Here is a 26,771-nt window from a genome sequence, read left to right as displayed (position 1 = left end):
GGAGGTGCCAGAGGCATGCGGGCTCAGGGTCCCACTGGAAGGTGCCCCCCAGGGTGACTGTCTGGCCACCTGCTGCCTTCTGCATTTGAGGTCTCAGGCCATCGCTTTAGCGGGAAGGATTGCCCCCACCCGTGAAGAGCCACCACCAGAGACTGGGGGCCCAGGGTGAGTGTGCACAGGGAGGTACCCCCTCTGGAGCAGCTTCTGAGCCCCATCCCCACCCCATGCGCCTGCAGCATGCAGCCCAGATGGAGCAGAAACAAAATGACACAGAGAACAAGAAGGTGCATGGTGACGTGGTGAGGTACGGCAGTGTGATCCAGGTGAGGCCCTAGGGCAGAGCACTCCCTGCCCTGTGCGCGTGCATGCGTGCGTGCATGAAGTATGGCAGCGTGATCCAGGTGAGGCCCTGGCACGGAGCATTCCCTGCCCTGTGTGTGTGTGCGTGCGTGTGGTGTGTGCATCTCCAGTGGATGGTGTGCTACCACCTTTCCTTTTGCGCTTCTGTGCTGTGCCCAGGGGAGTGTTTTTTAGCTCAGGAGCCATGAGTACATATGCAGCTCGGTTATGATCCAGAGTGCGGCTTTGCCATTCCTTGAGTGCAAATTCCTTAACTCCCTGTGCCTCATGTACTTCCTTTGTAAGCAAGCCAGTGGCGCTAGACAGATGGCTCAGTGGTTAGGAGCACTTGCTGCTTTTCTAGAAACCGAAAGTTAGGTTTCCAGCTGTTTACCACTGTCTGTAATTCAAGTTCCAACGCCCTCTTCTGGCCCCTGTGGGTACTGCACACACGTAGTGTTTATACATAGATGAGGAAAAACCTTTATAAAAATAAGTAAGTCTTAAAGCAGTACAGTGATCGTGCTTGTTAGGTCAGGATTGGTGGAGGCTATGTGGCAGTAACAGCAGACCGGCACTTTCAGAAGCAGAACCGTCTCTTTAATCAGAACCAAAGTCTCTGAGGAAGTGGAGACTGCACATGTGGTGTGTGCTTGGGTCTTTAATAGGACCAGAAGGGGATGGAAGATTCTATCTGTACGTCAGTTCCCCTGCCGCCTCAGAGATAGGTACCTCTTAGAGATAAGATGATCTTCTAATCAGAAGCTTCTGGACCCACAGGCATTATCAATGGGTTCAACTTTCCTGGGCCAAGCGTCTCCCTTCATTGCCCCCAGGGATCGTTGTAAGGTTCTGAGTGCAACTAGTTTGGCCTGGGAATGTGGCGGCTTAGTTGGCAATGCGCTTGCCTGGGCTAAGCCCTGGTACCCCATTAGCTGGGCAGATGGTGCTCATCTGCAATCCTAGCACTCAGGAAGAGCCGGCAGGGGGTCAGACACCTCAGGTCGTGCCGAAACGATGACATGAGCTAAGGCATGCATACTTTGTGTGTCATCCTGTGGAGGTGCGGGACGAGCCTGTGCTCACTCAGCGGGGCATCTCCCACTGAGCTACACCTGGTCCTGGCATGCGGTGGGGAGAATGGCTGCCTCTCGGTGACGTGTGCATGTTTATGGCTGTTTGTGCGTGCCACTGTGTATCAATCAGCCTGTGACAAAGTGTCTGACGTCCTGTGTGCCTGAGGGTCCAGTGTCCTCCTCCCCGAGGGCCTGGTGGCCTCACTCCTGCCCCACCTGTGCCTCAGCTTCTGCACATGAAAAGCAACAAGTACCTCACTGTGAACAAGCGGCTGCCTGCCCTGCTGGAGAAAAACGCCATGCGGGTGACACTGGACGCCACGGGCAACGAGGGCTCCTGGCTCTTCATCCAGCCCTTCTGGAAGCTGCGGAGCAATGGGGACAATGTAAGCGTGAGGCCAGGGCAGGAGGGGGCTGGGCGGCGGTGTGGACTGCACTCCAGAGCAGAGGGAGCGGGTCCTGGTGGGGCAGACCTTCTGTTCCTCTTGCTTCACCTCGCCCTGTCTGTCCCCCAAAAGGTGGTCGTGGGGGACAAGGTCATACTGAACCCTGTCAATGCAGGGCAGCCTCTACACGCCAGCAATTATGAGCTTAGTGACAACGCTGGCTGCAAGGAGGTGAGTGGGGTGAGGGGCGTGGCCTGGGCTGAGGGAGGGCCACAGACCCCGGGCTGCACGTGCGCCCCTCTCCCGCATGTCTCTGCCCCTGGCGGTGCTGCCATGGGATCCTGGGCCTCAGTGTTTCCCCATCTTACCTCCCACTGTTTGATCTCTGTCTTCACCCCACTGGCCAGCGGCTGCGAGTGTCCCGGCTAGGGTCTGGCACCATGGGTGCTGGAAGCCTCCCGAGCCACAGCAGGAGCTGGGCTGCCTTCCCCTTCCCTCTTCCTCGCCTTGGTCTTCAGCACTGGCCACTCTTGGCCTGCCTGGTCCCCACAGGTCAACTCTGTCAACTGCAACACCAGCTGGAAGATCAACTTGTTCATGCAGTTCCGGGATCACCAGGAGGAGGTGTTGAAGGGGGTAAGTTCAGAGCCGCTCCCAGCCGGCCCCTTCCTCTTCCTGTCAAGTGACTGCCTTGGCTCTGTGCCCCTTCATCTTTCCTCTGCCCCCTAGGATGCCCGCCCCCATGTGTCCCAGCGATCTCTTTCTGCCTTGGCTTGCCTCGTTTTCTTTTCTTGCAAGGGTGCATGGGAGGCCTCTGACCCCATCCTCGCCTTAGGGTGCACGGGAGGCCTCTGACCCCATCCTCGCCTTAGGGTGCACGGGAGGCCTCTGACCCCATCCTCGCCTTAGGGTGCACGGGAGGCCTCTGACCCCGTCCTCGCCTTAGGGTGCACGGGAGGCCTCTGACCCCATCCTCACCTTAGGGTGCACGGGAGGCCTCTGACCCCATCCTCGCCTTAGGGTGCATGGGAGGCCTCTGACCCCATCCTCGCCTTAGGACCATTTGAGCACCCTTTCCTGTCTCTGGCTTTGACTCTGTGGGCTCCACGTTGTGCCCTGAGCTTTGGCAGTGAAGGGCTGCTCCTGCCTGCTGCCAGGGGGTCAGTGTGCCCACCTGCCCTCAGGGGTCAGTGTCTGCTGTTACCTCAAGGCAGGTAATACCCTGCTTCCTGCTCAGAAGCCCGCTGTTCACTTCTCTCCTTCCAGGCTGTGCTTAGACGCCCTGGCTATCCCCACAAACCTGGCTTGCTCAAATGCTTCCCCACTTTGTCAACTGAGCCGTCATATTGTCCAAGCAGCAGTCAGGGCCCAGTCCATGCACCCTCCCCAAAACCTCCCTGGGGTGCATTCCAGGCCTGGCTTTGGGCAGCACATATAAAAACAGGCCCTTGGGCTCAACTCTGTGCCATTCCCGCGGCAGCTTCCCCTCTGTGCGCTACAGGGTCCCTGGCTCTGCTGTGGGGACTGATGCATTCTGTGTGGTTGCTCGCTCGCTCGCCCAGTTACGCTCTGCCTGACAGGTGTTTAGGGACAGGTTCTGTGCAGGAAGACAGGCAGTGCCATTAGGTGATCACGGGGTGACAGCCGTGCTCTGAGAACCTGTGGAGTGGCAGCTGCAGGGGCAGGAGGGAACTAAATGTGGGCGGGGCCTGGGACTGAGGCTGGGGCGCTCCCACTTGCCCCTGGCTGTGGCTCTTGGCAGGGCACCTCCCTTCTCTGCTGAGGTGGCGCAGTGTGCTACTTCATCAAATCTGTGATAAGGCTCTGACGGAAGTCCATTGTTCCCACTTGATAGAAGAGGCAGCTGAGGGTCAGGGCCATTACAGAACTTCTCTGAGCCCCTCAGCTTGTGAGGGAAGGGCAGGGCCGGGATTCAGACTCAGTTTTTCTAGGGCGTGGAGGTGAACGAGCCATGGCTGCCACTTTCCAGTCACCGCAGAAAGCAAAGAAATGGTGGGTGGGGTGATTTCCAGTGACCGGACAGAAGTGGCTAGGGAGGGGCTGGGAGGCTGAGAAGGGGGGCACGGTCCTTCCTGCCTTCCTGGGCATGGCCATTAGAGGTGTTTGGCAGTATAGGTAAGGGAGGGAGATGCCAGGCGGGTTACGGTATAGAAAGCCGAGGCAGTGGGTTCTCACAGCACCTGGCTGCCCTGTGGCCTTAGGGGGTTGTCCTGCAGGGCCCATCTGAGGGACTGGGCGTTGCACAGGGTCCCTGGCCCTGAAGGCACGATCTGAACGCCTGTCTCCATCCTCCTAACCCCGCCCACAGGGAGACGTGGTGCGGCTGTTCCACGCAGAGCAGGAGAAGTTCCTGACCTGTGACGAGTACAAGGGCAAGCTGCAGGTGTTCCTGCGAACCACGCTGCGCCAGTCCGCCACCTCAGCCACCAGCTCCAACGCGCTCTGGGAGGTGGAGGTCAGAGCCCCACACTCTGAACTCCCTGCCCCTTCCCACGGAGGATGGAACGTCTGGTCCCTCTAGCAAAGCAGTCAGGGGGAACTGGGCACTTTGATCCCCACAGGCGCCCCCAGGGTCCGGGCTTCTGTTTTAGTTGTCATCCTCTCTACCTCATCTTTGTGTGCCCCCCCAGGTGGTCCACCATGACCCCTGCCGAGGAGGAGCAGGACACTGGAACGGGCTGTACCGCTTCAAACATCTGGCCACAGGCAACTATCTGGCTGCCGAGGTGAGAGTTAGGAGTGGAGAGTTCATGACATCTGTGTGTGCTGGGGACACAGGTGGCATGTGCATGCTTGCTCACGCATGGGCCTATGAAGATGGGGCCATGCAGGGCTCCCCTGTACAGCTCTCCCAGGAGTCATGTGGACTTTGGGCCTGGGGTAGGCACCTTGCAGGGAGTGCCTTCTGGATATGATCCTGTGTTTGGTGGGGTGTGCCCCGATAGCTTAGTGCTCAGTAACCACCCCTCACCTGTACCCCTGTTCAGGAAAACCCCAGCTACAAAGGTGATGCCTCAGATCCCAAAGCGGCAGCCCTGGTGAGGAGCTGAGGAAGGTTCTGGGTTTGGGGGCGGTTAGGAGAGGGGTGGGGGTCACGGTGTGGGGACAAGAGGGGAGGCCAGGGAACCTGGGAAGTAGGTGGGATGGAGGGAGAAGGTCCCTCGTGTGGGGGTCTGAACGGAGGATGGGGTCTTGCCTGAGCTGGGACTCTCTCCCCAGGGGGCCCAGAGCCGCACAGGCCGCAGGAACGCAGGCGAGAAGATCAAATACCGTCTGGTGGCTGTGCCACACGGCAACGACATTGCCTCTCTCTTTGAACTGGACCCCACCACCCTGCAGAAAACCGACTCCTTCGTGCCCCGGTGGGTGTGCGCCGTCGGCCCGAGGCATTTGTCTCTGGGCCTCCTTGGACCTGCAGTTCTGAGATCTGCTCGCCGCTGCCCTGTGCAGGAGGTTTGCTGCACCCAGATCTGCTCTGTGCTCAGTCACACAGTGCTGCTTCTCAGCCTCTTGGCCCAGTCCAGCCAGGTGCTCAACATGAGGTGTCTGTAGCCAGGTAGCCTGGAGACCCGGACGCTGGCTGGGGAGGTCTGGCTCCCAGGCCTGTAAGGTCCAACCAACCCTGAGAATATAGGATGTCACATCCAGATGTTTCCTGAGGGTGGGGGCTGCAGCTTGGTTGGTAGAGTGCTTCTAGTTATGCGTGACCCAGGGAGGCGGCCCATGCCTGTAATTCCAGCTCACAGGAGATGGAGGCAGGAGGTCAGGGTTACCCTCCACTACACAGTGGCCTTGAAGCCAGGTGGGGCTTCAGGGGACCTCTCTTTAAGAATAAAGAAATGGCCGGGCGTGGTGGGGCACACCTGTAATCCCAGCACTCGGAGGCAGAGGCAGGTGGATCCTTGTGAGTTCGAGGCCAGCCTGGTCTACAAAGTGAGTCCAGGACAGCCAAGGTTACACAGAGAAACCTTGTCTCAGACAAAACAAAGGAAGGAAAGGAAAGGAAATGTACCAGGGTTGCGAAGATGACTCTGCAAATAAGGCATTTTCTGTCCACCTGTGGGGACCGGAGTCTGGATGTTGAGAACCCCAGGGTGGGAGTTAGGCCTGCCTCCAGCATGAGGGGACTCTCCACGGCCAGCATGGCTAGCTAGACGCTGCGACATGTTGGATTCCTCCTTCAACACGAGACCCTGCCTCTCTATAAAAGGTGGAGAGTGATGGAGGAAGCGCCCCAATGCCAGCCTCCAGACGCGAGTGCACACATGCACTCAGATCTGTGTATACCTGTGCACACATGGGAACATGCAATTCGGTGTCCTCCAGGCCTTCGTGTTTTCTGGCCACGAGCCCCCAAGTGGCTGCCTCTACTACCCTGATTCAGTCTGTCATCTGTAGAGTGAGGGTGTCAAATGTCAGCCACCAGGATTTCTGGGAATTCATGGAGGACCTGGCAGTCCCTTGTCTTTTACCTGAGGCTCTTGGGGTTAGGCTTAGGCTTTGTCCAGGTGAATTTCTCGCCCCATGTTCACCCGCAACCATTGGTTTCAGGGTGCACTGAGGCCTGTGTGCCTGAGAGTGCAGCAGCAGACGATGGTGTTAGGGAGCGGTGAGCGGAGAGCCACTGCGGTCTGTGGCACCCTTGCTCACCGGCTCTGTGTCGTCTCACTTAGGAACTCCTATGTACGGCTACGGCACCTCTGTACCAACACGTGGATCCAGAGCACCAATGCCCCCATCGACGTGGAGGAGGAGCGGCCCATCCGGCTCATGGTACGGGGTGGGGGATGGGGCTTGTGCGTGGGCTGGGTCCTAGGCTGGGGCTTGTCCCTGGCTTCCTGCTGACCTTTGTCTCTACAGCTGGGCACGTGCCCCACCAAGGAGGACAAGGAGGCCTTCGCCATCGTGTCGGTGCCCGTGTCTGAGATCCGTGACCTGGACTTTGCCAATGATGCCAGCTCCATGTTGGCCAGTGCTGTGGAGAAACTCAACGAAGGTTTCATCAGCCAGAATGACCGCAGGTGTGTTGTGAGGAGGATGGGGGTGTAGGGGAGGGGAGCAGATGGCCGAGTTTCTCTCTAGGGTCACAGAAACCAGGTAGACAGGGTGGAGCTGGGGGAACCAGGGAACCTGGCTGACCCTGCACCCCTGAAGTCGGGAGCCATCTCCTGTGGGTCTGACGGCTCTTCTGTGGGTCTGATGACTCTCTTGTGGGTCTGATGGCTCTCCTGTGGGTCTGATGGCTCTCCTGTAGGTCTCTGCTTACACCATCCCAGAAGTAAGCCTTACAGAGCCACTGGGGTTCAGGGTCACATGGCTGTGACTTGTAGAATTGGGACATAATGCAGACCCCTTCACACCAAGCAGTGCCCCAACCTAACTGCCCAGCAGCTCTCTCTCAGGCTGCAGTGTCCTGAGCTTTGCTGTCTTGGGGCAGCTTGGAGTCCCGGGATTTAGGATGCATGGTGGGAGGGGACTAATGCTGCGCCTGGTGGCAGGGCCGGTGTGTGACTGTTGCCGCGTGGGTACACGCTGGCTGTGCCCACAGGAGCAGCCCCTCAGCACAGCACGCTTGCTTCTGGTGTTGTTCTTGGCCAGGTTCGTCATCCAGCTGCTGGAGGACCTGGTGTTTTTTGTCAGCGACGTTCCCAACAACGGGCAGAACGTCCTGGACGTCATGGTCACTAAGCCCAACCGAGAGCGGCAGAAGCTGATGCGGGAGCAGAACATCCTTAAGCAGGTGTGTGTGCTCTGCAGAGGCTTGTGGCTCTGCAGGGGCTTGTGGCTCTGCAGGGTGGCTTGTGGCTCTGCAGGGACTTGTGGCTCTGCAGGGACTTGTGGCTCTGCAGGGGCTTGTGGCTCTGCAGGGACTTGTGGCTCTGCAGGGTGGCTTGTGGCTCTGCAGGGACTTGTGGCTCTGCAGGGTGGCTTGTGGCTCTCCAGGGAGGTTTGTGGCTCTCCTGGGGCTCATTGGCTCTCCAGTGGGGCTCATAGCTCTTCAGAGGCTTGTGGCTCTACAGGAGCTCATGGCTCTCCTGTGGGTCTGATGGCTCTCCTGTGGGTCTGATGGTTCTCCTGTGGGTCTGATGGCTCTCCTGTGGGTCTGATGGCTCTCCTGTAGGTCTGATGGTTCTCCTGTGGGTCTGATGGTTCTCCTGTGGGTCTGATGGCTCTCCTGTGGGTCTGATGGCTCTCCTGTGGGTCTGATGGCTCTCCTGTGGGTCTGATGGCTCTCCTGTGGGTCTGATGGTTCTCCTGTGGGTCTGATGGTTCTCCTGTGGGTCTGATGGCTCTCCTGTGGGTCTGATGGTTCTCCTGTGGGTCTGATGGCTCTCCTGTGGGTCTGATGGCTCTCCTGTGGGTCTGATGGCTCTCCTGTGGGTTTCATGGCTCTCCTGTGGGTCTCATGGCTTCTTGTGGGTCTGTGGGTCTGATGGCTCTCCTGTGGGTCTGATGGCTCTCCTGTGGGTCTCATGGCTCTCCTGTGGGTCTCATGGCTTCCTGTGGGTCTGATAGCTCTCTTGTAGGTCTCTGCATCTGATGGTTCTCCTGTGGGTCTCACGGTTCTCTAGTGGGTCTCATGACTCTTCTGTGGGTCTCACAGCTCTCCTGTGGGGCTCAGCGAGGGTGGAAGGAAGTGTGGTTCAGCAGGAGAGTACCTTTCTGCATAGCGCCTGGGGCCGAGGCTAGGTTAGGGCACCTACCTAGGCTACATCAGTGAGGACTGGGAGCATGCCTAGAATTTTCCAGTGTGGGCTCAGGGTTTGGATCAGCATAGAGCCTTGCCTAGATCCACCAGTGAGGAGGTAGGAATTGGGCTCAATGGTAGAGCGTGTGGGAGTCTCCCAGTGAGGAGCCAGGATATAAACTGGCTTTAGCGTATTCCAGGCGGGGCCTCGGTGTCATCTCTAGCATTGGGGTGTGGGGGGGGGCCTGTATCTAAGCCACAGCCATGTGCCAGGTGCTTCCCTCAGCACCTGACAGACGTCCCTTCATTTGACCCCTTCCTGCAGGAGAACTGTTGTTCTCATTGTAATGATGAGAACACAGAAGCCCTCAGAGGCTAGCGTCTGCTGGGCGGGGCATCTCTGGGTTGGGGCTCCTTGGATGAGGGGTGCAGGCAAGGTGGGAAAGTCCTTCTCACTCTCTATACCCCTCAGATCTTTGGCATCCTGAAGGCTCCATTCTGTGACAAGGGGGGCGAAGGTCCGTTGGTGCGGCTGGAGGAACTGTCGGACCAGAAGAATGCCCCCTACCAGTACATGTTCCGCCTCTGCTACCGCGTGCTGCGGCACTCTCAGGAGGACTACCGCAAGAACCAGGTGGGTGCAGGCCGGCTGGCATGTGCCTCCCTTCCTCAGCAGGGCAGAGGGGGGCACAGGTGGAGGGCCGGCTGGCATGTGCCCTGCCTTCCTTCCTCAGCAGGGCAGAGGGGGGCACAGGTGGAGGGCCAGCTGGCATGTGCCTTCCTTCCTTCCTCAGCAGGGCAGAGGGGGGCACAGGTGGAGGGCCGGCTGGCATGTGCCCTGCCTTCCTTCCTCAGCAGGGCAGAGGGGGGCACAGGTGGAGGCCTGGCTTCCAGTGTGCACGGCTGGCTGGGTGCTCACCCTAGTGGCCTGCCCTGGCCTCTGCTGTAGCCATCCTAAAATATTTCACCCTTCTCATCTTCTTTTGGTTTATTGAGACGGTGTCTCATATGTGGACCTGACTGGCCTGGACCTCACTATATAGACACAGAGGTACGCCCGCCTCTAGTTCCCGAGTGCTGGGAATAAAGATTAGGCTGCCTACTAGTCTGTTCTTCACTTCTGAGCAAGTAATCACTTTATTTTGTACCGTTCAGCCAGTCTTTCTAGGCAGGTGAGGCCCTGGTAGGAGACACATCACAGCTCAGAAACCGTATTGAGTAAAGCTGGCCTCCTGCTCTGGCTGCCGAGCCTGCATCGCCTCCTGAAATGCGCTTTCCGAGGCCACTCTCTCTCTTCAGTGTAGAGGCTCCGCACCCGGGACCACATGATAACTGGACACAGGATGGAAGCTTGCCCTCCCAGCCTTGACTGTGCCCTCTCCTTTGGCCTAGACCCTGTCTAGTGCACCAGAGTTATAACGAGATTTTTAGAAGAAACACTTGGCTCTGGTAGCTTGAACAAGCTAGATTCAGCCCGGTAGTGGTCAAAGGAGAAAGGGAGAGTGAGAGGGAGAAGGAGAGAGAGAGAGAGAGAGAGAGAGAGAGAGAGAGAGAGAGAGAGAGACAGAGAGACAGAGAGAGACAGAGAGACAGACACAGAGAGAGACACACACAGACACAGGCAGACACAAACAGACAGACAGACACACACACACACAGAGTCTTATTCTCATTAGTAAGAAAGACAGATAATGGGGTTCAGTCCCCAAGTCTGTCTTTAGGTACCAACCTGAGCTCTGTGTTTAAAAAGAGGAGGGATTGGGGCAAGGAGCCAGTTCTGAAGCATCTTGGTGTCTCAGCCCAGGTCCTACGATAGATTACAAGTCAATCTGCTCCAGGGGGTGGGTAGCCTTCGCCATCTAGATAATTGCTCTTGTCTTGGGAGTGTCCTGTCCTGTCGGCTACTGTCGCTTGGGGACCTTTTCAGTCCCAGTCCCGTTGCAAAGATGAGTCAGTCCTGGTGCTCCCGGCTGCAGGATGACTCCAGAGGCAAGCAGGAGTGTGAGCCACAGCAGAGGGTGCAGGCTGCTCGGGATGTGGCTCAGCTGGTAGGTGCTTGCCTAGCATACATGCACCTCCTAGACTCGTGCCCAGCGCCATGCAAACCGGCATGGTGGGAGACACGCTTGTAAGCGCAGTGCTCTGAGAGTGTGAAAGGGGGACCGGACGTCATGCCAGCTCCACAGGACACACTCCAGGAACGAGGCAGCGGCTCTGGGCTGTCACCCTGATCGGTTGGCACGGCTCCCTGGTTGTGTCGGAGGAGCCAGAGCAGCCTTGGTCCTTGCCCCCCCCTCCCGTGACACCTCCCCACCACATCGTCTCCCTGCCCCCAGGAGCACATAGCCAAGCAGTTTGGGATGATGCAGTCACAGATTGGCTATGACATCCTGGCTGAGGACACCATCACTGCCCTGCTGCACAACAACCGGAAGCTACTAGAGAAGCACATCACCAAGACGGAGGTGGAGACCTTCGTCAGCCTCGTGCGCAAGAACAGAGAGCCCAGGTGTGCCGCCGCGCCCCACCTGCCTGGTGCCGCGCCCGCCTGCCCGGTGCCTCCCCGCCTGCCCGGTGTCTCCTTCCTCTGGGGTTTTTGTTGTCGTTTGTTCATTTGTTTGGCTTGGTTTTTGTTCGTTGTTGTTTTGAGCCAGGGTTTCTCTGTGTAGACCAGGCTGGCCCCTGCCTCCCCAGTGATGAGACTGAAGGTGTGCGCTACTGTGCCCGGCCTCTGCCGAGACACCTGTGCTGTGCACTGCTTCCAGTGCAGGGGCGCAGGGCGGGGCGGCAGTGGTGGGGGCGCGCTCTCAAATTGGCTTATTGTAGCCATAATAGATACAAATTCCCATATAGATATACATTCCCCCCAAATCCTTCTGGTGACTGAGTCAGTGCCTGCCTGAACCATTTGTTAAATATTTTGTCCCAGGGAGGAGTCATGGGGGGACCCTGGACACAGGAAGGAGGGGGAGGGATTAAGCTTCTGGCCCCCAGGGCAGCTTCTGAGGGTGTAGCTGGCCCTGTTGACCCACCCAGGTTCCTGGACTACCTCTCCGACCTGTGTGTGTCCAACCACATCGCCATCCCTGTCACCCAAGAGCTTATTTGCAAGTGTGTGCTGGACCCGAAGAACAGTGACATCCTTATCCAGACTGAGTGAGTGGCAGCCCCATCCACAGAGCCTCACTGGGGTTCAGGCTAGCACGGGCACCCTTGTAGTGCCCGGCACTGGGGGTGGGGCGGGGTGGGTGGAGGGTCGGGATGCTGAGGGGAGAGTGAGCCATGGCCGCATCCTGAGAAGGGCCAGTTTGTACCCACACAGAGGCAGTGCAGAAACCTGGACTCTGCTCCACCCACCTGGGGTTATACATAGTGAGAGCGTGTCTCAAATAAAATAAATAAAATAAATAAACAAGGGGCCTCAGGGCTGGGGGGGGGGGCACCAGGGCTGAGAGGGTCCAGCGGCGCACCCCCTGACAGTACTGTTGACTGCAGGCTGCGGCCCGTGAAGGAGATGGCTCAGTCCCACGAGTACCTCAGCATCGAGTACTCAGAAGAGGAGGTGTGGCTCACGTGGACCGACAGGAACAGGGAACAGCAGGAGAAGAGCGTGAGGCAGCTGGCTCAGGAGGCGAGGGCGGGCAATGCACACGACGAGAACGTGCTCAGTTACTACAGGTGCCTGGAGCTGCATCCTGACCCCACCCCTTCCAGAGAGTTCCAGTGCTGTCAGGGGCCTCCTGTCTGTGCCTTGTCCTTGCTCCCTGGTCCTGCACAAAGCCTTTTCCCTCACAGGAACAGTTCTGAGGGTCAGGCTCAACACAGTGACCAGGCCTGTAAAAAACCTGCATAGCCCTGTCTCTGACAGGTCTCCTATGTTTTCACTTATCTATTTATTTTGATGTTTATTTTTTATCCTGTGTGTGTGTGTGCGCGCGTATGCGCATGCATGCATATTCCATGGTTCTCAGGGTTGATTTTTTTTTTTTTTTTTTTTTACCCCCACAGTGTACTTCCTGGGGGTTGAATTTAGTTCAGCAGGTTTGGCACCAAGCACTGTTTACTAGCTGAGCCATTTGACTGGCTCTGCTTTTTTTCTTTTTTTGTTATTTTGGTTTTTTTCTGTGTGGATGTTTTACCTGCATATATCTGTGTACCGTGTGCATGCCTGGTGCCTGAGGAGGCCAGAAGAGGGCATTGGATCCCCTGGGCCTGGAGTTCTGGGTGTAAAAGCCATCACATGAGATGCTGGGAATTGAACCTAGATCCTCTTAACCACTGAGGCATCTCTAGCTCCTTCCTTTTTTGAGATAAGGTCTCACTTTGTAGAGCAGGCTGCCCCCTAACTCCTGGCAGTACCCCTGTCTCTGCGAGAGTCATTACACCTGGCCTGTTTGTTTTGTTTTTGCTTTTGCTTTTTTTTTTTTTTAAGTTTATTTATTATGTGTACAGTGCTCTGCCTGCTTGTACCCCTGCAGGCCAGAAGAGGGCACCAGATCTCTTTATAGATGGTTGTGAACCACCATGTGATTGCTGGGAATTGAACTCAGGACCTTTGGAGGATCAGACAGTGCTCTTCCAAAGCCTCTGAGCCATCTCTCCAGCCCTTCTGGTTTTTTTAAGATGGGGTTTCTCTGTGTAGCCTTGGCTGTCCTAGACTTGCTCTGTAGACCAGGGTGGCTTCGAACTCACAGAGATTCACCTGCCTCTGCCTCCTGAGTGCTGGGATTAAAGGCGTGCGCCACCACCACCTGGCTTTTTTGTTTTGTTTTGTTTTTTGGCTCTTTTGTTTTTGAGACAGTGTCTCTCTTTAGTCCAGGCTAGTCTTGAACTCAAGGTGATCCTCCTGCCTCATCCTTCCGAGAGCTAGGATTATAGGTATGAGCCACCACGCCAGGCCCAGACATGTCTTACAAGGCTCTTGCTAACTATAAGCTGTGCCCCGGGCACTGCTGGGATATCGTCACCTCATCACTCACACCTCATAGCAGCCATGGGAAGCAGGTAGCGCCCTGCCCTGTGACGTTGGGGAGCTTGGCTGGTGTTTCAGTGTTGAGCCACGGCTCCTACACAGGGTGGCCTGGCTCCAGGACCCTGAGAGGCAGTGAGCTGTGCCAAGGAGGGCGAGGCATGACGTCACTCAGAGGGAAGCCTCTGTTATCCACACCTCTCACCAGCAGGTTCTTCTGCCCACTCTCCCAGGCCCCCCCACCCCACCCCTGCTTCCTATAAGGACCCGTTGAAAATCCCTGCCCTCCCTTATCAGGAGGGGACATGTCCTTCCTGCCATGTGTCGGTGTGCAGCCCTCACCAGGGCCGAGCCTGCTGCCTCTGACCCGCTGCCTCCCGCAGGTACCAGTTGAAGCTGTTCGCCCGCATGTGCCTGGACCGCCAATACCTGGCCATCGACGAGATCTCCAAGCAGCTGGGCGTGGACCTGCTCTTCCTGTGCATGGCGGATGAGATGTTGCCCTTTGACCTCCGCGCCTCCTTCTGTCACCTGATGCTGCACGTGCATGTGGACCGTGACCCCCAGGAGCTGGTGACGCCTGTCAAGTTTGCACGCCTCTGGACGGAGATCCCTACAGCTATCACCATCAAGGAGTGAGAGTGCAGAGGGTGGGAGGGGGCAGGGCACGGTGAGGGGGGCACGGTGAGGGAGCAGGGCACGGTGGGGGGTTGGACACGGGGACCCTCATGCCTCTTGCTCTCACATCTAGCTATGATTCCAATCTCAACGCCTCCCGAGATGACAAGAAAAATAAGTTTGCCAGCACCATGGAGTTCGTGGAAGACTACCTCAACAATGTGGTCAGCGAGGCTGTGCCCTTCGCCAACGAGGAGAAGAACAAACTCACGTTTGAGGTGGGCTGTGCGTGCTTTGGGGGAGGGTAGTGCCCCCCCATCCACCCAATCACTCCAACAGACAGCTTCCCCAGGGTTCAGTGGGCAGAAGAGAGCTGCTTGTCTGAATCCATTCAACCCTCCTGGGAATTCCATCCCCGGGACACCCCTTTATTCTGGTTTTCTCTGTCCTGCTTGGACCCCAGCAGAGCTACACTCTTCCCCATGAACAAAAGCCACACCTCCGCACGTGTTGGTCTTGCCCCAGAAAAACCAAGTCCTGCACATCAGCCACACCCCCACTGCCGCTTCCCGCCGCCCCGCCCCCAGCGCACACCTCTGTGCTGATTGGTCTCTTCCCACCACGTGCCTCACTTGGCCCCGCCCCCTCCACAGGTGGTCAGCCTGGCGCACAATCTCATCTACTTCGGCTTCTACAGCTTCAGTGAGCTGCTTCGGCTGACGCGCACGCTGCTCGGCATCATTGACTGTGTCCAGGCACCCCCGGCCATGCTGCAGGCCTATGAGGAGCCTGGTGGTGAGGCTCCGTCCCCTCCTCAGGTCCTTCCTGGCACCCCCAGTGCTACCTGCGTCCCTGCCCTGGCACCAGTCCCCTCCATCCTGGGTGTCCCAGGTGCTGTGATACTCTGCTGGTCTGGCTTGGCTTTGAGATGAACAGGACAAGGCCCCACCAGCTGGGAGTATGTCAGCTGGTCTCCTGCCCTTCCTGACACTGACAACACATGCTCATCTAAGCTGTGCTGGGGCCTGCCCCCTGATTTCAGCATTGCTGCTGCCAGCTTCCCACAGAGAATTCACTCATATCTTCACACCTCCTGCTTGCCTTTGCCTTGGCCCTGCCCATTGTTTTCCCAGACTCCCGCATAAAGCTCGCCTCCCTCTGCAAGCCTGCCTGGTTAGCCCTGTCCCTTCCCTTAGTAATTGCCCCAAGGCAGTCAGCAGCTGGGAGCCTTGATGCGCATCCCCTGGTGACCCTTCTGTGACCCACAGGCAAGAACGTGCGGAGGTCCATCCAGGGCGTGGGGCACATGATGTCTACTATGGTGCTGAGCCGCAAGCAGTCTGTCTTTGGTGCCTCCAGCCTGCCTGCCGGAGCCAGTGTCCCCGAACAGATGGACAGAAGCAAGTTTGAGGGTAATGAAGATGTTGTGGTGATGGAAACCAAGCTGAAGATCCTGGAAATCCTACAGGTGCTGGGCAGGTGGGTGGGAGGTCCCGGGGAGGGGGTGCTCAGAGCCGCTGGGCATCACCAGCTTAGTTAGCTCAGACCTTTGGTCCTCAAGGTCTGACATTACTTGGGGACTCCAGCCCCACACAGACATGCTGCTTCCTGGGGTCCCAAAGAGGGACGAGGCCCTCGTAACTAGAGGGCATGGGCGCGACAGAGTGACACCATGGGCAAGCTGGAGGTGGGACTTAATGTGACGGCAGAGGCAGTCATGGGTGTCCCCAAACCCTGTGTCTTTGCACCTCAGTTTTCCCTCCCAGAGAGGGCGTTGGCACAGAACCTGGAAGGACAGGTTGGCCTGTTGACCTGGGGAGTCTCTAAGCATCTCCTGTCACTGTCTGCCCTGGGGTGTGTGTGGGGACAGCAGCAGATGGGGCTCACTGCTTTATGCTGAAAGGAGGCTTCAGCCCCCATCACTGGGCCAGGGGCTGGGAAGAGAGAGGACTGGCTGTTCTGTTTCGATGCCTCGGAGCATCCTGAGTGGTGGGGTGCTAGAGCCCATTCGGGGTCCCCTCACCCCTTAGAACAGCATCGTCTCTGTCTGTGTAGTTTATCCTCAATGTGCGCCTGGACTACCGCATCTCCTACCTGCTGTCAGTCTTCAAGAAGGAGTTTGTGGAGGTGTTTCCGATGCAGGACAGCGGGGCAGACGGCACGGCACCCGCCTTCGATTCCACCAGTGAGCTTCCTTTCCTCCCACTGTCTCCTGCCACCACTCTGCTGTCCCAACCCATCCTTTCCACCCCCAAAATGCATTTCCATTGTCCCTTTGGTTGCAGGGCAGGGGACCCTTCCTAAGTGGGGAATCGGGCCCATAGGGAGTGCGGAGACAGGGCCTGGCTTCCTGAGCTGGTGAGGTCTCTGCTCTCAGTCTGGAAGCTCTGTTCCCTCACAAAGTGGGGACCGGCCGCAAGGGCATCTGGGGCTGGCTTGGGTATCCTCCTTAGCCCGAGTTTCTGGCTACCCTACATCTCTGTCACTCTTGTTTCCCACAGCTGCCAACATGAATCTGGACCGCATCGGGGAGCAGGCAGAGGCCATGTTTGGAGTAGGGTGAGGCTGGGCTTGAGGTGGGCTCGGGGTTGGGGGGCAAGCTGTCACCATAAGGCTCGCACCTCCTCTTTGGACAATCTTGAGGCTGAGGGCTGGCCGTTCCCTCCACTGTGTCCCCCAGAAGACCCTCATCAGCTCTGTGCACCGACCTTCCCTGGCTTGCCCATCCATCCCTCACGGGACAGGGTAAATCCAGGCCCTAGCAATCTGGTCATTTCCTCACCCTCACACGGGGCAGCTGTGTGTCCGTTCAGCAGAGCTCAGGGCAGCTGGCTGGGCAGCCGTTCCCCTGCCTCACAGCAGGCGGAGATGGGAGAAGGCTGCAGCCCGTGTTCCCCACACCCCCTATCCTGGAGTGAGAGAGTCACTCAGAGCCCCTGCCATCGGGTGTCCAGCCTGCCTTGGTATCCAGCACACCAGCGGGGCTGATCTCATTGGGGATTCACAGCAGGAGCTGCTGATGTAGTTCAGTTAGCAGAGTGTCTGTCTAGCATTCATGAGGCCTGGGCTCAAGCCCCGGAACCTCCCTCACAAGCCAGGCATGGCGTTGACACCCGAAACCCCGGCACTCAGGGCACCTGCCACTACACAGAGAGTTCAAGGCCAGCCTGAGCTACGTGAGATCCTGTCTCAGAAAACAAGCCAGAACAGAGTAGAGCTTAATAGATTCGTAAAACAAAGCCCACAAATTTACAAGGGAAACAGTACGTTAAAATAGTTATCAAAATACCGAAGAAAACACATCGGAAGCACCAGCTGCGCACGCGGCTCTCTGTTAGCGCATTAGGTGGCAGCTGCACAGTGGGTGTGATTAGCACGGAGACTCCAGCTAGTGGCGAGACTAAATGGCATTTCGCAATTTCCATTAACAAGTCTAGGGTGACGCGAAGGGGGCTGTGGTTTTTTACTGGCGACTGCCCCCCAGGCCTGGCTGGTATTCTCTCTCACTGAAGGAAGAAGTGTCTTCTCACCCTCTCAGTGTGGGGGTGGGGGTGGGGGCTGTGGGCCCCACACAACGGCTTCCTGCACCAGGGGCTTGGTTGAGGGTTAGCCTGAGGCTTCCCAGGAGACCAAGAATCCCTTGAGCCCCGCCCCCCCCGGGTGGGGGTGGGGCAGGGGTTCTCTGCTTTGAGCCCTGGGTGTGGTTCTGCTGCCATGGTGGCAGAACGCGCCACACCCTTGCTCACTGGCTCCCACTCGTGGCCGTGGCCGCCTGTGCCGGCAGGAAGACCAGCAGCATGCTGGAGGTGGACGACGAGGGTGGCCGCATGTTCCTGCGCGTGCTGCTGCACCTGACCATGCACGACTACGCGCCTCTCGTCTCTGGCGCCCTGCAGCTTCTCTTCAAGCATTTCAGCCAGCGCCAGGAGGCCATGCACACCTTCAAGCAGGTGAGCGGGGCCGCCAGCTGGGCCCTAGGCCTGCACCTGCTTGGAGCCAAGGGGAACATGGGTTCTAGTTGCTCATAGCTCGACAGGGATGTTGGGCCTCACGTCAGGGCTTTCAGCCTGGTTCAAAGCCTTCAGGGGAGGATCCATCTTGGCCTCCTGTGGCACCTCCTGGCCTGACTCATTTCTTATGCTGTGGACGGCTCTCGAGAGAGAGAGGGCAGTTACACACACCTTTGTTCACCGTTCCATAGCAAGTCTGGCTTGCAGGCTTCGCTCACTGAGCTGCCTGGCATCTGTCGCTGTGCCATCAAGTCTCCTTGACAGCCTCCTGTGAGTCGCCTGCTGATGGAGGCTGGCATTTAGCAAGCACTCATGATGTATTCGTCCTTGACACTAGCTTGCGTTGGTTGCCTGGCTCCCTGAGCATGCGATGCCACTCACAGCCCCATGTGAACAGGAGGGCGAGGCCCAGTGGGAGGGAGGAGGGAGTCCAGGGCTCAGTGACCCTACAGTGATCCTCTGCCTGGTTGAGTGGACCAGTGACGGGCCACAGTGGTGTGTGACCTGAGTGTGCGTGCCTGTAGCCAGGTGAGGCGTCAGCTCTGGGCAGGATAGAGGGAGGGCTTCCTGGAGGAAGGGCTGGAGACACAACAGATTGAGGTGGGGGTAACACTTGGGTGGAGGCTCTGGTCTCGGGAGGGCACTGTACTCCCCGCGTGGCTGCAGATCTGGGGGTGCGTGCCGCCACAAGCCCGGTCCCGCCCTCCCCGTGCAGGTCCAGCTGCTGATCTCAGCCCAGGATGTGGAGAACTACAAGGTGATCAAGTCAGAACTGGACCGACTGCGTACGATGGTCGAGAAGTCAGAGCTGTGGGTGGACAAGAAAGGCAGCGTCAAGGGCGAGGAGGGGGAGGCGGGCGCCACCAAGGACAAGAAGGAGGTAAGCCAGCTTCTGGGAGCCAAACGGGGTGTCCCAAAGTGAGGGGGCTTGGATGACTCTGCTCTCTGCGTCCTCAGCGGCCCTCGGACGAGGAGGGATTTCTACAGCCACATGGAGAAAAGAGCAGCGAGAACTACCAGATTGTTAAGGGCGTGAGTGTCAGGGCTGTGGGCCGGTGGGTTAGGGGTTCAGATGGGGCTCCAACTTGGCCTGGCCTCCCCCAGCTCCGCCCTCTGGGCCCTGCAGCCAGGCATCTTCCAGATTCTGATGGCGTGTCCCAAACAGCCCCACCGAGGCCCCGGCAGAGTTATTTTAAAGCTAAAGGAAGTTAATGAAATTCTCTTTACAGCCGTGTCCCCTGCGCTTTATGGGTGGGGTGGGATTTTGGTCCTTTGCCGGGTTGCTGGGATAGCCTGATTCAGCAGTGGCGGCTTCCCTTCTCCTGTCCCTGAGGTAGATGGGTGCGGCTGCAGCTGGCCAGGCAGAGGGGACCCTGAGGAGAAGGCACAAGGCTCCCATTGGTCCCCCCTCTCCCCTGCAGATCCTGGAGAGGCTGAACAAGATGTGTGGGGTTGGGGAGCAGATGAGGAAGAAGCAGCAGAGGTTGCTGAAGAACATGGACGCCCATAAGGTCATGCTGGACCTGCTGCAGATCCCTTACGACAAGGTGACCCAGCTTCCAGCCCGGCCTGCGCTGTACAGCAGCCCTCGCCAGCCTAAGCCTAACCTTTCACCCACCTACACCCACCTGCTCTTTTGAGTCTACCTTGGTTGCATCCCAACCTTTGACCCCCCAATCTTTGACCCCCCCCTCACTCCCAACCTGTGACCACCCCCTCACCCTCAACCTCTGACCCTCCATCTCTTGGTGTAGTTTGCTTTTGCTGTAATTGTAATTCTCCTTCCCTCCCTCCCTCCTTCCTTCCCTCCTTCCCTCCCCCCCTCCACCTTCCTCCTCCCCCCTCTGTCTCTCTCTGTGGTGCTGGGCACTGAACCCAGAGCTCTACTCATGCAAGGCAAACACCCGTTGTTCCACTGAGCTACACAGCCTCCGTGACCCCAGCTCCTTCCCCTCCTCTGGGCTGACCCAGCCTATCAGCTCCATCTACCGGTTCTCAATCTGTGGGTCGGGACCCCTTTGGGGTCACTAAACAGCATCAGAAAACGCAGATATTTATATTACATTTCATAACTAGTAAAAAATATAGTTACAAAGTAGCAACAAAATAATTTTATGGTTGGGGATCACCACAACATGAGGGACTGTATTAAAGGGTCTCAGCACAAGGAAAAGTCCAGGTCCTAGACCTTTGACCCTGAGCTCCTTATCCCAATGGACCTGTGACACCCTGTCCTTCCCACCCCCTCCCCTCATCCTGGTCTCAGCCTCTCTCTACCTTTGACCCTGAGCCCCTCGCCTTGGCTGACCTTTATTTCTTTTTCGAATATTTGTGTGCGTCTGCACATGCTCAGAGTCATAGGACATATGAGTCCCTGGAGATGGAATGTAGGTTGCGAGCCTCCTGGTCTGGGTGCAGGAGTGGAACGTGGCTCCTTTGTGTGCTGGGAATTGCCTCAGGCCCCTTGGCTGATTTTTTTTTTTTTTTTTTTTTTTTTCCGAGACAGGGTTTCTCTGTGTAGCCTTTTCTGTCCTGGACTCTTATTTGTAGACCACGCTGGCCTCGAACTCACAGCGATCTGCCTGCCTCTGCCTCCCGAGTGCTGGCATTACAGATGTGCGCCACCTGGCTGATTTTTTAAAACTTTTTAAATTTGTGCGTGTGTGTACACCCCATCCCCGTCCCCACTGGTGACCACTTCCTGCCACCCCGGGCCTGCCCCTGCCTGGTGGCCTGTGTGTACACCCCATCCCCGTCCCCCACTTCCTGCCACCGCGGGCCTAGCAGCCGCCCTTTGCACACAGGGCGACAACAAGATGCTGGAGATCCTGCGCTACACACACCAGTTCCTACAGAAGTTCTGCGCTGGGAACCCTGGCAACCAGGCCCTGCTGCACAAACACTTGCAACTCTTCCTCACGCCCGGGGTGAGGCACGCGGGCGCCTGCGCAGGGGTCCTGATGGGCCTCCCGGCTCTCTGATTGGCTCCGCCCTTCTCTGAAGCCCCTCCCCTGCCCGCCACAGCTCCTGGAGGCCGAGACCATGCAGCACATTTTCCTCAACAACTACCAACTATGCTCAGAGATCAGCGAGCCCGTGCTGCAGCACTTTGTGCACCTGCTGGCCACCCACGGGCGCCACGTGCAGTACCTGGACTTCCTGCACACCGTCATTAAGGCCGAGGGCAAGTACGTGAAGAAGTGCCAGGACATGATCATGACGGAGGTGAGGGCCGCGGGGAGCTGGCGTGGGCCCCAGGGCCCAGAGCGAACGTGAGGAGGGAGAGCGAAAATCAGTAGAACTCAGGGTGCTGGTTGGGGCCAGGAACCCGAGCTTCAGGCCTGGGGCATCGTGATAACGCACAAACATGCACTTTGCAAAACTCGGAGAGTGGGAGCATCCCAACCCGGGAAGTCTGCCCCTGAGAGCATCTCAAGGCAGGGTAGGGGCGGGCGGGGACAGAGGCGGTGACGTCAGAGTGAGAGAGGTCGAGCGTGCCTGGGATCAGTGCACACGCTGGAGGCTGAGGACATTGATCCAGGGTCATGGTCTCTGATGGAAGACTGGACACATCCGCCAAAGAACCCCAAAAGTCAGGCAGGAAGCCAGGCACAATGGCTTACACTTATGACCCCATTACTTAGCAGGCTGGTGTGGAAGGACCAAGAATTAAGAGTCAGGCTGGAGAGATGGCTCCATAGTTAAGAGCACTGGCTGGTCTTCCAGTGGACCAGGGTTCAGTTTCCAGCACCGGCTCATAGCTATCTGTACCTCTAGGTTCCAGGGATCTGATGCCCTCTTCTGGCTTCTGTGGGTACTGCATACAGACATACGTGCAGGCAAAACACCTACACACATAAAAACCAACAATTGAAAAAAAGAGTTCAAGGATATCCTCAGCTATATTGTGATTTCAAGGCTAGCCTGGGCTACATGAAACCCTGTTTCAGAATCCCCAAAACTTTCAGCATGTGTATGAGGTCATAGCTGGGGTCATGGTTTCACCCTGCCCCGACAAGCACTGGACAGGCGACGCCTGGGTGAGGGCTGGACGAGGCCCTGACTGGCTGGCTTCCCGTCACAGCTGACCAATGCAGGTGACGATGTGGTGGTGGTCTACAACGACAAGGCCTCTCTGGCCCATCTGCTGGGAATGATGAAGGCGGCCCGAGACGGCGTGGAGGACCACAGCCCCCTCATGTATCACATCTCCCTGGTGGACCTGCTGGCTGCCTGTGCGGAGGGCAAGAACGTGTACACGGAGATCAAGTGCACATCCCTGCTGCCGCTGGAGGACGTGGTGTCCGTGGTGACCCACGAGGATTGCATCACAGAGGTGCGCAGCTCAGGGGCTGGGAGAAGGGCACGGAGCAGGAGCGGGATGGCGGGTAGCCACGTGGGGAGGGATGTGGGGTAGCCACGTGGGGGTGTGGGGGGGTAGCCACGTGGGGAGGGATGTGGGGTAGCCACGTGGGGGTGTGGGGGGGTAGCCACGTGGGGAGGGATGTGGGGTAGCCACGTGGGGTGTGGGGGGGTAGCCACGTGGGGAGGGATGTGGGGTAGCCACGTGGGGGTGTGGGGGGGTAGCCACGTGGGGAGGGATGTGGGGTAGCCACGTGGGGGTGTGGGGGGGTAGCCACGTGGGGAGGGATGTGGGGTAGCCACGTGGGGAGGGATGTGGGGTAGCCACGTGGGGAGGGATGTGGGGTAGCCACATGGGGGGGGGGGGGGTAGCCACGTCTTGGCATTGGCAGAGGCACAGGACTATGAGGAGGGTGGCAGGGGTTAGGAGGGGGGAGCCTGGGCAGGCCCTGTTGACAGTGCCTCTGCACGCGCCGCCCAGGTTAAAATGGCGTATGTGAACTTCGTGAACCACTGCTACGTGGACACAGAGGTAGAGATGAAGGAGATCTACACCAGCAACCACATCTGGACGCTCTTCGAGAACTTTACCCTGGACATGGCTCTGGTCTGTCCCGGGGGCCAGGGGTGGGCTTTTCGGGTGGAGGGACGACGTGTAGATCTCCCCGTCCAATTCTCTCCTTCCTTAGGTCTGCAACAAGCGGGAGAAGCGCCTGGCAGACCCCACCCTAGAGAAGTACGTGCTCACCGTGGTGCTGGACACCATCAGCGCCTTCTTCAGCTCCCCGTTCTCAGAGAACAGCACGTCGCTGCAGGTGAGCAGCCCCCGCAGTCAAGCATGGCCACTCCAGCCGGCTCTCGCGTGGAGAAGAGCCTGGCTTGCATGAGCACAGGAAGGTGCAAAAAAACTCAGTGCGTTAGTCATCTGCTGTGTGACAAACAGCCCCTGATGGGGGTCAGGCACTACCGCGGGGGTGCTACAAAGTAACTGACAAGGGACAGTTTAAGGATTTTCTGAAGGGTCTCAGGAACGCGGGTGGCTGGCCACACTTCATCCAGTCAGGAAGCAAAGAATGCTGGCTCTCAGTTCACTTCTGCCCTTTTTTATTCTTGCTGGGGCTCCAACATATGTTAGCATGGGTCTTCCATCTTTCTGGAAATTTCCTCACAGACACACTCCACACTGATTTAGGCCCCATGGGATTGACAAGATTAACACAGGAAACCCACAGTCGGTATAGCGGATGTGCAGGCCCTGGGGTGGTGAGGTGGGTGTGGCTCCTGCCAGGGCAGCAGAGCCAGGAGTACCCGCAGGACCTCACGGCTTGCAGAGTCCTTGCACTGCCCACAGGAGCTGGGCGGGGCCCCATGACTCATTGGCATCAGCATGGGGGCCTGATCTAAGGCGCTGAGAGCCACAGCTAAGATACTTCTCAGCCTTAATTACAGTCTCAGGTCTCCTTGAGGACGGCCCGAGGCACTGCCTAAATTACAAACACAGAAGATGGAGGGGAAACTGACGGAAGTGGCACCCATGGGTGCAAGTGCCAGTGGTGGGACCAGGCTAACTCTGAGAAGAGTAAATAGAAGGTCAGGTGCATAGGGTGTGGTGCCGCACACCTTTAATCCCAGCACCTCAGAGGCAGAGGGAGGCGCATCTGCGAGTTCGAGGCCAGCCTGGTCTATACAGTGAGTCCCAGGACAGTTAGAGCTACATAGTGAGATTGTGAGGCCTCATCTCAAAACAAACAAACAAACATAGAGAAAAAAACACAAGTTAGGTCCAGGAAGGGTGAGTTGTTTTGATAAACATTTGAGACAAGGAGACTCTGAAATTTTTTATCTGTGGCTGGGTATGCTGGTACACTCCTCTAATCCCAGCGCTGAGGCAGAAGCAGGTGGATCTTTGTGAGTTCAAGGTCAGCTTGTCTCAAAAAAAAAAAAAATTTTAATCCCCCTAGCTTCAGACTAGCTGTAGGGTGGGATAAATTAGAGTTTGAAATAGACCTTGAAAATGTACTGTCATTGTATGTGCATTTATAGCATGCGTGGCAGTGAGCCTGTGGAGGTTAGGACACAATGTTGTGGGGTCAAGGCCTTTGTCTACCCTTCCCTGTGTCTGGAAATCAAACCGAGATTGCCAGGTTTGTGAGACACATGCCTTTACCTGTGAAGCTAGCTCACGGCCCAAAGTCTACCTTACCTTTCATTATTTTTTGTTTGGTTTTAAATTGTACTTAATTATCTGTCTTTTGAACCTGGGTCTCACCCTATGGCTCTGGCTGGCCTTGAACTTGGAACCCACAGAGATCTGCCGGCCTCTATCTCATGTTTACCTTTTAGTTTTTAAAGTGTGTGTCTGTGTGTCTGTCTGTCTGTGCAGGTGTGTGAGTGCCTGAGGAGGCAGGAAGAGGGCATTGGGTCTCCTGGAGTTGAAGTGCACATGTCGGGCATGGGCGCTAGGGACTGAGTTTGGGCCGTCAGAGCAAGAGCTCTCAGCCTCCGAGCCAGACTTCGGGCTTTTGAACCATATAGACATAGCACCTTTCCTCACAGCCATTCTAAAGAAAGGAAAAGGTGGTCGGCATGGCTCTGAGCCCAGGCCATGCACAGGCAGGGGAGGGTGTTCACTGCTACAACTGATGACTATCCATCTGGACCAAAGGCATAGCGTGGTAGTGAGGGCCGCGGGCTGGGCACCCCTGGCTGGGGTGGCTGAGCTGCCTCTGGGTTCCCTGTCTCCTGCAGACGCACCAGACAATTGTGGTGCAGCTGCTACAGTCCACCACGCGGCTGCTTGAGTGTCCCTGGCTGCAGCAGCAGCACAAGGGCTCGGTGGAGGCCTGTGTGCGCACGCTCGCCATGGTGGGTGAGTACCCATGCTGGACCTTCCCGGGGCACCCTGCTGGGAACAGCAGGCCCACAACTACCACCCTATCCTCGAGCTCCAATGTCTCTCAGGGTGGCCTGTCCTTCCTGTTGCCTGTCCAGCGAGGGAGCCTCTGGCCGGCGTTGCTTCATTTCCTTTTGCTGACTGTGTGTTTGCGAGCCATCCGGGCAGTAGGGGGGTGCTGCAGGAACTGGGCAGAACTCCCAGCAGGGGCACAGGCGGCACCGGTCTCTGCCCCTCCTGTGGCACCCTGAGCATGGCCCAGCCGTCCGTACCAGCCCGCCCTCTCTTGCAGCCAAGAGCCGGGCCATCTTGCTGCCCATGGATCTCGATGCCCACATGAGTGCCCTGCTGAGCAGTGGGGGCTGCTGCGCAGCCATAGCCCAGCGCAGCGCGGCCAACTACAAGACAGCCACAAGGACCTTCCCGCGGGTCATCCCCACCGCCAACCAGTGGGACTACAAGAACATCATTGAGAAGCTGCAGGTGGGCGCAGGGGCCTGGCCCCTAGGAAGGGCGGGGTGTTCGTGGGACAGGGCGTGGTCACACCTGCTCGTCTTGGGCCAGGTGGTGATCTTGCGCTCCCCCCTAGGACATCATCACGGCCCTTGAAGAGCGGCTGAAGCCTCTGGTGCAGGCTGAGCTCTCGGTGCTGGTGGACATGCTGCACTGGCCTGAGCTACTCTTTCTGGAGGGCAGTGAGGCCTACCAGCGCTGCGAGAGTGGGGGCTTCCTGTCCAAGTAAGCAGGGAGTGAGGGCTGTGGTGACCTGGGTCTGGGCAGGGCACCCAGTGGCAGAGCCAGAGGGCTGGGGCTACATGGCGGCCTCCTCTGCCCCAGGCTCATCCGTCACACCAAGGGCCTCATGGAGTCAGAGGAGAAGCTGTGCGTGAAGGTGCTGCGTACACTGCAGCAGATGCTACTGAAGAAGAACAAGTATGGGGAGCGGGTGAGTGTCAGGACCCCCCTCCCCCCCAGGCCAGGGCAGGCTCGGGACACAGCGCCGTGTCACCAAAAGCCTCGCCTTGCCCTTCCAGGGCCACCAGCTGCGGAAGATGCTGCTGCAGAATTACCTCCAGAGCCGCAAGTCCGGCCCCCGGGGCGAGCTCGCTGACCCTGCAGGCTCCGGTCAGTGCTGCGGCCCCACTGTCTGCCCCACCCCATGGCGCTGGCTCTAGCCTCCAGCCACAGTCTCATATGAGCTTCTCCCCAAGGCCTGGACCAGGACTGGTCGGCCATCGCAGCCACGCAGTGCCGGCTGGACAAGGAGGGGGCCACCAAGTTGGTGTGTGATCTCATCACCAGCACCAAGAACGAGAAGATCTTCCAGGAGAGCATCGGCCTGGCCATCCGCCTGCTGGACGGGGGCAACACGGAGATCCAGGTGTGGGGCTTGGGAAGGGATGCCTCTA

The 26,771-nt window shown here is 57.9% G+C and overlaps 1 protein-coding gene across 1 annotated transcript in view; it reads left to right on the top strand.

Annotated features, from left to right (window-relative positions):
- Nucleotides 1–26,771, top strand: part of Itpr3 (inositol 1,4,5-trisphosphate receptor type 3) — a 66,176-nt gene that overhangs the window by 28,519 nt on the left and 10,886 nt on the right. Inside the window, exons 4-39 of the mRNA XM_051153501.1 lie at nt 237–323; nt 1,643–1,801; nt 1,934–2,032; nt 2,354–2,437; nt 4,131–4,277; nt 4,453–4,548; nt 4,810–4,860; nt 5,042–5,184; nt 6,496–6,595; nt 6,683–6,843; nt 7,421–7,562; nt 8,983–9,144; nt 10,847–11,019; nt 11,547–11,666; nt 12,006–12,188; nt 13,863–14,114; nt 14,231–14,375; nt 14,751–14,892; nt 15,366–15,565; nt 16,153–16,282; nt 16,599–16,656; nt 17,882–18,047; nt 18,823–18,987; nt 19,065–19,139; nt 19,529–19,654; nt 20,912–21,034; nt 21,132–21,332; nt 22,192–22,443; nt 22,951–23,076; nt 23,159–23,284; nt 25,218–25,338; nt 25,655–25,845; nt 25,952–26,100; nt 26,200–26,308; nt 26,397–26,487; nt 26,574–26,743. Coding sequence (XP_051009458.1) covers nt 237–323; nt 1,643–1,801; nt 1,934–2,032; nt 2,354–2,437; nt 4,131–4,277; nt 4,453–4,548; nt 4,810–4,860; nt 5,042–5,184; nt 6,496–6,595; nt 6,683–6,843; nt 7,421–7,562; nt 8,983–9,144; nt 10,847–11,019; nt 11,547–11,666; nt 12,006–12,188; nt 13,863–14,114; nt 14,231–14,375; nt 14,751–14,892; nt 15,366–15,565; nt 16,153–16,282; nt 16,599–16,656; nt 17,882–18,047; nt 18,823–18,987; nt 19,065–19,139; nt 19,529–19,654; nt 20,912–21,034; nt 21,132–21,332; nt 22,192–22,443; nt 22,951–23,076; nt 23,159–23,284; nt 25,218–25,338; nt 25,655–25,845; nt 25,952–26,100; nt 26,200–26,308; nt 26,397–26,487; nt 26,574–26,743 — 5,025 coding nt within the window. The remainder of the gene's footprint in view (nt 1–236; nt 324–1,642; nt 1,802–1,933; nt 2,033–2,353; nt 2,438–4,130; nt 4,278–4,452; nt 4,549–4,809; nt 4,861–5,041; nt 5,185–6,495; nt 6,596–6,682; nt 6,844–7,420; nt 7,563–8,982; nt 9,145–10,846; nt 11,020–11,546; nt 11,667–12,005; nt 12,189–13,862; nt 14,115–14,230; nt 14,376–14,750; nt 14,893–15,365; nt 15,566–16,152; nt 16,283–16,598; nt 16,657–17,881; nt 18,048–18,822; nt 18,988–19,064; nt 19,140–19,528; nt 19,655–20,911; nt 21,035–21,131; nt 21,333–22,191; nt 22,444–22,950; nt 23,077–23,158; nt 23,285–25,217; nt 25,339–25,654; nt 25,846–25,951; nt 26,101–26,199; nt 26,309–26,396; nt 26,488–26,573; nt 26,744–26,771) is intronic.

Source organism: Acomys russatus, chromosome 11, assembly GCF_903995435.1.
Source record: "Acomys russatus chromosome 11, mAcoRus1.1, whole genome shotgun sequence".
Classification (NCBI taxonomy): domain Eukaryota; kingdom Metazoa; phylum Chordata; class Mammalia; order Rodentia; family Muridae; genus Acomys; species Acomys russatus.
This window is presented reverse-complemented; position numbering and strand designations above follow the sequence as displayed.